Consider the following 8,687-nt stretch of genomic DNA (forward strand, 5'->3'; position numbering starts at 1 on the left):
TTTAGCTAGTCTTTTGATATCTTTAGATAGTCTTTTGATATCTTTAGATAGTGTTTTGATACATTTAGCTAGTCTTTTGATATCTTTAGATAGTCTTTTGATATCTTTAGCTAGTCTTTTGATATCTTTAGCTAGTCTTTTGATACCTTTAGCTAGTCTTTTTATACATTTAGCTAGTCTTTTGATATCTTTAGATAGTGTTTTGATACATTTAGCTAGTCTTTGATATCTTTAGATAGTGTTTTGATATCTTTAGATAGTCTTTTGATACTTTTAGCTAGTCTTTTGATATCTTTAGATAGTCTTTTGATACTTTTAACTAGTTTTTTGATACCTTTAGCTAGTCTTTTGATATATTTAGATAGTCTTTTGATACCTTTAGCTTGTCTTTCGATACTTTTAGCTAGTCTTTTGATACCTTTAGCTAGTCTTTTGATACCTTTAGCTAGTCTTTTGATACCTTTAGCTAGTCTTTTGATACCTTTAGCTAGTCTTTTGATGCCTTTAGCTGGTCTTTTGATACTTTTAGCTAGACTTTTGATATCGCTAGCTGGTCTTTTGATACTTTTAGGATCTTGATACCTTTAGCTAGTCTTTTGATATTTTGGCTTTTTGCTTACCACTTTGAGAGATATTTATTTGCTTGTGACGAGCAGTTTTGCAATTTTAGGCTTTTAGTTTGCTTGTTTGCTACTTTTAGCATCTAGCAAGTGCTCTGCTTCCTTCAGTTGTAACAGCTCAGTTTAGCTTCTTGAGGTTCCAGCAGAGACATTCAGAGCTCGTCATTTCTCCAGTGTAGCATCTGTTTGGTTTATTGCAGGGGTGCCCAAAGTGGGGCCCGCGGGCCAAAGTTGGCCCTCCAAGCTGTCCTCATTACTATAAATTTCCTTTGAAATGTCAATGTGTTTACACTCAGTCATTCCGACTAACGTTAAATGGAAAGTCAGTCCAATGACTACCTTAATGGCACTATACAGCTGGAGTGACTATTTTGTGCATTCAATTATTTAATTTTACTTATTTATATTTTATTTTGACAGACTTCCTACAGCTTCCTGCCACTGAAAAAACTTTTCCTTTGGCCCTGCACTAATACACTTATAAATCACACATGAAGCGTTTAAAAATAGCCTAAATTATAAATATGAACTGGCTTCAGTAGTGATTTTAGCTTCTTTTTGGGGCTGCTCAAGCGCCCCTAAATTTAAACTCAACACCTCTGAAAAATAAAATATCATTAGGATTTTGAGGAAACAGTTCTCAAATCTTAGATTCAACAAAATTTTGAATATGGAATAAATGATGACAGTTTCAAACGGGCCAGTAAAATCTATGATTTTTTTTTTTTTTTGCACGAGTCCTGCCACCTGTCAATCAATCCAGCATGTCAGCAACTGACCAATCAGCAACCGCAATTTGTCCTGAAGTGAACGCCCCTTACCTGCAGAGCTGCAGCTTTGCAGTCAGAGATTTCAATAACGAGTTGACTTTTTTTCATGTTAATTTACTGTAATAAACCTTTGTAAAATACACTAAAATGCAGGAAATGGCATCTATTTTATTCAAGATTCTCTGGGGGAGGACCCCAGACCTCCCATCACCACCAGCACAGCCTGTTCTGTGATATTCTTCATACTGAACTGAAGGTTAAATAACTGTATAATAAATGGACTTTACTTAAAGAAGTATTTCATGTATTATTACATTTGGCCCGCAGCCCCCACATAGATTTAAAATTTGACCCTTTCAGGGAAAATGTTTGGGCGCCCCTGGTTTATTTTATCTTTGTTTCTAACTGGTATGATATCAGAAATTAAACAGGCACAGTTCATTCAGTTGAGTGCATTTAAAGAATAATGAAATACGCTTGACGATGTTTGGTTTTTTTAACTCCAGGAAATAATCTGTCCCCATCTGGCTATCATCTATGTGTCTATAACGAGACAAAGACTGTGAGTTTCTTGGTGGTTCAGGAGGTCCCCTACACTGAGAGGAGGCCCTGTGGTGGCTGGCTCCTCTGGACCACATGTCCAGTCACTCTTTACAAGATGACCCATCAAACTGAGTACAAGGCAGTAAAGGAGCAGGTGATGAGATGCTGCCATGGCTACGTGCAAGTTGGTCCTTATTGCACCTTAGGTGAGTGAACTTATACAAACTTATGCATTTTTTGGTTGAACGCTGCAGAATTTTTATCACCTGCAGCCACAGTCAGTTTTACACATATTGAACTAAACTTTATTGCGGTGATAGTCATTAACAACACACACTCTGAGGGGACGACTCGCAGTGCTGCATGACTTTGTTTACAGGGTTTGTTCTAAAGGGTTACAAATACGGAATTTGTCAACATAACATGATCTTAGTTAAAACCTCTGAAGGCCAGCAGTAATAATGTATTCAAGGAATGCTAGGCCTTTGATTATCTTTTTAGTCTTTAGCTCAGTCTTTGTGTTTGTAAAGTCTGATGATGTAATATCCCACATGCAGCCTGTCCAGCAGTCTGACCTTTCACTGTGGTTCTGTGTGCAGGACAGCAGATGGAAGAACAGATAGTGCAGTGCTACAAATATCCCTCCACTAATTTATGGCCACTGTAGTGAACCAGATGACCTCAAATCTACCAGATGGACAGAGACTGTTATTTTCATTGATCTGAATGAGTCTGGGCCATCTGATGAACTTTCTTTCTTGAATTAATCAAGCAGAAAAGACAATTCTTTATAATCATTACTGTCTTACAAATGTTTTGATAATCAAATTGTGTTAGTTCACTCAATGCTTTACAGGTTGAAAAGAACTACTAATTTTTATTTTACATAAACAGTAAGTAATGATTTTTGTTCCTCATTCAGAGAAGAAATCACCTGAATATGCCTTTCTTGATTTTCTGTCTGAAATGAGCAAGCTGTCGTAAGTATGTGAAAGGTTGGTCTTCGGTCAACTAAAATGTTTACTGAAGAAGAAATGTCATGTTTAAACTTTTTCAGAAGATTACCAAGAGTAGACTCCAGAAAGTCTGCTGCTTCTGCAATAATCTTTTCTGTATGTTAAACAAGTTTCATTCTCTGACCTCGACTGTTGATAAACACCTTACGTCAAAAACACACCTCTTTCTGGTCCTTCCACGAATCAGAAAGCTCTAAACTGAACAGGAAGTAAACTCATTTTAAAATGTGACAACTGCCCAGTTCAAGTAAGAATGAGAGCTGACAACAGATTGAGAGTTCTGAGAGATGTTGGATTGAGAGCGCAGCCGGTTCTGAAAGTTTCAGAACCGTGAAGAATCCAGAGGTTTTGGGATTATAATTCTGTTTTGAACTAACCACGCACGACTCTTCGAGGATTTTAGCTGTTTTCAACGGAGACGCTGATATCAGTTGAAAAGGATTCTTACTGAGCTGATCTATCATCAACCAGGTAACGGCCTCTTCTTCGACTAAAGTGTACCGTGGACAGGCTGGAGATCTGACGGAGCGTGCAACTTCTGGTCAAACAGATTAAATTCCCTCACACATTTCCTCTGTAAGATAAATCTCAATTTAATCTTAAACTCTTCTCTCTCATAAATCAGTACAGATATTTTTAGAAATGTCTGAAGCAAAGTCCTCAAATCACCGCCGAGTGATTTGAAGTTCATTTTCTGTGAAACTGTCTGTTATTATTTTCATATTTTGCCAAATTAATGTAAATGTTTGATGTTAAACTTTGATTTTGAAAATAAATGATTCCATTCATTTGATGGGTCAAAGATAAATAACGTCTCCCGTTCACATTTCTGTTAAATTCAATGCACGGCATTTACAGTCAGAAAAATGAAGAACTCGTGAATATTGTATGCATATATAATTCATATATTTGTCATACAACAAGTGACACGTACCTCACGTGTCTCACTACAAACTGGTGGCCCCGTACGTTTCATGAATGACTGTTAAATCCGTGTGTAAATTGATTTACGTGTTGGCATGTTGAAAAAGTAACAGTTATCAGCTGTGAATGTTTACGCAGCGGCTGAGCTGCGCGCTTGGAGCTGCACCTTTCAAACGCTGCATGTATAAGCGTTGGGCTGGCAATGTTTTAAGAGCTGAAATTGTGTCATTAAGTCTTGTGTAAGCCGAATTTGTACGTCTGTTATGTGTAACTAAGAGCTAATGAGCTGTGGAAGACGTTATTCTGTCTAAAAAGTACGAGGTTCTGCTTTAAGACCCGGCTGTGACCAGTTCGGTTCTGTTCAGTTTGAACGAGTATTTTGAACAGATGGATAAACGTTTTAAAAGCTGAGTGCCATCTCAGAACACAGTTAGAAGTTGTTTCGTTACAATTTTTAGCAGAAAAAGTGCATTTTGATGGTTTAAAAGACGAAAAAGTGACGAACTATTTTACGCTAATCTAACTTGCTAGTTGGAGAACACGCTTCCTGATTGGTTGAATTCGCTGTTGTGGAGCGCTTTCATTGGTTGAAGGTTTGACTGACGTGGCTACGTCACTTCCTCTCACCCTACGCTGCTGCCATTGGTGATTTCAGTCACGTGACCCGGATATGAAATTCATTTTCATAGGGAAATAAAATCTGCTTTTTAAAGCTGAAAAGTAACTTTAATGTGGTTTTGACACGCTGGTCAAGTGCTTCGAAGCCTGCTTGCTGAAATTTTGCTACGTTAGAGTTTAAAATTCGCCAAAAAACGATGTTTTTAAACAAAGCTAGCGATGCTAATTTTAAGCTAACAAGCTAACGACCGGAGCTTAAAACTATGCCTAAAATCACTAAATGAACCAGAAATATTGTTCCAAAAACTCATGTTCAGGCTAAAAAGTCGTGTTTGTTGAAATTGTGCCACTTTTGTGTAAAAAATCCGTTCAGAAATGTTGATTTTGACCGAGTTTAGCCGAAGCTAACTTTAAGCTAAGCGGCTAACAACAGGATGTCAACCGAACGCCACAGGAAGTTATAGCTCCCCTAGTGGATAACACAAACAGTGTCTGAGTTAAAATTAGTAAGGTAAGACTGACATCTTCTGGCGAACCTTGAGAAGACAGGTTTCACTCGCTTATTAGGTCTAAATAGTGAAATTAAAAACGTTTTAATCTTTCTAAAAGCATTTTCGAGTCAATAAACGTTCCTTAAAGCTGAAAATTACTGTTATCTTGTATTTTAAAAGTTATAAGGTACTTATGCAAACGAGCATTCACCAAAAAGTTTATTTCACTGTTAAATCCTTTAAAAATAAGGTACAAAAATAAACATTAACTTTTTAAAAATAGAAACAGTTACAGATTTTCACAAAGTTGGAAAAAGTTTACTCATTTGCTAAAAGGATAGTGCACGTTTAATTAATAAATCACTAAATAAAAGTAAATATATCAGACGAAGAGACTTTGCTGATTTTATTTATTTTGAAAAACCTAAAACATTAAAATTCTCCTGTTTAAACTCTAAATAGAAGAAAAATGCCAAGCGACAATGAAGAAGACACCTCTTTAAAACCAACAAATGATGACATCATTTTGGGGGCATTACATATTTTAACAACTCCACTGATTGGTACACAATTACAGCAATTACAACTACTCGATGAAGTTCAAAGACAAGAAGAGCTGAAAAGTCTGGCCGCAGGAACATTAAATACAGAGAGTAAAAAGCTCAGCCTTGAACGGTTAGCAAAAATCTCCCTGCTTCTAAAAGCTGAATTGGATGAACGGTCGGAACGCCTTGACTGGATGTCTGAAACACATGAGAGGAATCTCTCAAAAATGCAGGCGTCACTAGAAGAAAAATCTTATGAAAAGATTAAAGAAATAGACCGTCAGTACAAAGCCACGTGTGAAGATAACGATGTGCTACAACAACAGTTGCAGCTTGCAAAAACTGAACTGGAACAATGCAAAATAGATAAACAAAATCTACAAAAGCTAAATATGCTCTTAGAAGGTGACTACTGTACATCCCAGGAACATTTAAAAAAATGTGAGGCGAAACTAATAGCAGCAATAGAAAAAGGTCAGAATCCAGGGCAAGGTGACCTGGAATCAAAACCAGACCCTGAACAGGATCGGGGTAATACACCAATTACTCAACGACCTCTTTACTCACGAAGTGCTTTTAGACCCATCCAATCACCTACACAAACGGGCAGAGCAACACCCCCACAACTGATCACGCATGTGAGACCATTGATATCTTCTCCATCAATGGATGACTTGCAAAAAATCTCAAAATATGTACAACGTTTCATCCCTGAACCGTTGGGCTCCCCTGGAACGAAAGCGTACCTCAGAGATCTGGATTTCAGATTGAGAGCTTATCCAAACGCTACGGTAGAAGATAAAATCAGTCTGATACGACTCACTTCGGACAGAGATGTGTTTACCTTCATCGAGCGTCTGCCAGATGCAACGAGAAGGGATTACAAACTTCTGTGTGAAGCTCTGATCAAAGAGTACGACGCCTGCGCAGGGCCTACTGGGTATCCAGCCGCAGACAAGGTCACGCAGGGCAAGAATGAACATCCAAAAGTTTATTACAAAAGAATCTTCCAAGCTTATTTTGGTAGCAGAAATGAAACCGGAATGGAGGAAGAAGAAGGTTTTAAATTTGTTTTCAGCAAAAATCTCCATCCTGACATTCAAACGTCAGTGCAAATGATGGCAAATTACAGAGAAAAATCCATCAGTGAGATTAAACAGTGCGCTGTGAACGTGTTTGAGGCACGTTGTCATGCCAAGACGCCCATAGAAGTGTTTCCTGGTGTAAAGGTTAAACCCCACTCCCTAGAATTAGAAGGAAGGCGTGCATCGCCACCCCCTCCTAAAAAAGGAGAAAAAAGGCAGTATTTTCAGACTAACAAACCGCATCATGAAGGTGCACGCTGGGATAAAAAGGCTCCTCCTCCAGAGGACGAACGTGATTATCGTAAATGGGACCAGCGGAGGACGCAAAAAATTGGGAACCGAGAGGAACCCCAAAAAGACGTACCTAGCCGCCCCCCACCTCGGACGAAACGTCCAGAGGCGAAAAAATCACAAAAATCCCAGAAAAAAGGCCCTCCACCTCTGAGCTCGGAAGAGACAGAAAAATTGCGTGAAATGTTAGAAGATTTGAAACACACTGACAAGGGAAGCCGACCAAAAGCACTATGCAGTGAGGTACTCACTACAGCATCTCTGGACGCGAATGACAACACTACAGATGTCGGTGAAACACACCAAGACGTTGCTGTTGTTGCCTCAAACAACCCCTCATCGGATGAAAGGGGGGTAATCACACACACAAACGATGACCAGTCATCGCAAGCTGAACACGCAGAAACAGCTACAGCTGTGCTGACGGTTCAGACAAACCAAGATTACACAGATAAATCTGAACGCGTGAAGAAGCGTCAGAAAAAACCCAAAAGGTTTCTGTGTAACTTTATCAGAAAGGGGGCCGCCAAAAAGGCGTACCTGTCAGTAACTCTCGAAGGGGTCCTCACACACGAAGCACTCTTGGACGGTGGGGCAGACATAACTATTATGTCAGCTAAACTGTTCGAGGAGCTGAGGACAGCCGCAGCCGAGAAAAACAGGATAATACCTCTATCTGATTGTGCTATAGAAATGCAGGGTCTCTCAGAAACGAAAACAACCCTGACAGCTATAGCAATGGTTCACATGCAGATTGGCAATATGACACTGTACCACCCGGTACACGTGACCCATGTTGACTCATTCCCATTTTTGGTTGGCCAGGATTTTATAAATCGCTTTAACGCGATTATAGATTATGGTGATCAAACAATGTGGACAACAGTGAGAAAACCACTGCCAATAGAAACGCCTCCGGAGTGTGACACAGACTGCCCAACAGCAGGTACCGCGGAAGGCACAAAGGACTCCTCAGCCGAGGACACGAGCCCGGTGAGTACTCCTCTAACACCATGTGAAACCAAAGAAACCCAAGAGGTCCAAACTCTGACTCAACAAGACAGCCTCCTTTGTGAGCTGGAACAGTCAGAGTCCACCAAACACTACCTACCACTGGTAGTTAAGGGTGTAGAGATCCAAGGGTCCCACACCAACGATGCTGTACTGTCTCTGTGGACAGATAAATCAGCAATTAACCGAGCTTTCTACGAAACCTTGGTTCACAAACACGTTGGTCTAGAACTAATTAAAAAAGCTTTCCGCTTTCCATTAGTTCCCAATAGTTCACAGGTAATGACCGCAGAAGGAGTCATTAACCTAAAACTGAACTGGAATCAACGAGAACTGGTTCACCCGTTTCTCGTTATCCAAAACTTACCACATGCATCCTACATAGGCTCTGACATTTTGGTAAGGTTGGGTGTCCACATGGACACCATCAACAAGGTGCTGTGGTCCCTCAAACCAGCCACAAAGGATACTCCTGTGCTAGACACAGCGAGCCTTAAGGCTGGGCAGACCATTCCAGAGGCCTGCCAAGTTGCTAGCAACCAAGACACCACAGTACCACCTCAGGTGATTAACCTAATGGTGCGAATCCACATAATAGCTGGACAAGCTATTAGCCATAAACAGGCATATTTTCAACCCTCTCCTGCATTTTTCAACTTGGGACTGTCCGTGGAAGCCACGAACCAGGTGAGTCTTGACTCCAGGACCACATCTATTGCTGTGTGTAACACAGGCATGGATGAGGTGCTGATTCCAAAAAACACTATGCTAGG

General features: G+C 39.9%; 1 protein-coding gene across 1 annotated transcript in view; it reads left to right on the plus strand.

The window, feature by feature from the left end:
- Positions 1–8,687, plus strand: part of umodl1 (uromodulin-like 1) — a 36,018-nt gene that overhangs the window by 667 nt on the left and 26,664 nt on the right. The window contains exon 2 of the mRNA XM_037687719.1: positions 1,897–2,139. Coding sequence (XP_037543647.1) covers positions 1,897–2,139 — 243 coding nt within the window. The remainder of the gene's footprint in view (positions 1–1,896; positions 2,140–8,687) is intronic.

This window comes from Nematolebias whitei, chromosome 14 (genome assembly GCF_014905685.2).
Source record: "Nematolebias whitei isolate Nwh7 chromosome 14, NemWhi1, whole genome shotgun sequence".
NCBI classification, from domain to species: Eukaryota; Metazoa; Chordata; class Actinopteri; order Cyprinodontiformes; family Rivulidae; genus Nematolebias; species Nematolebias whitei.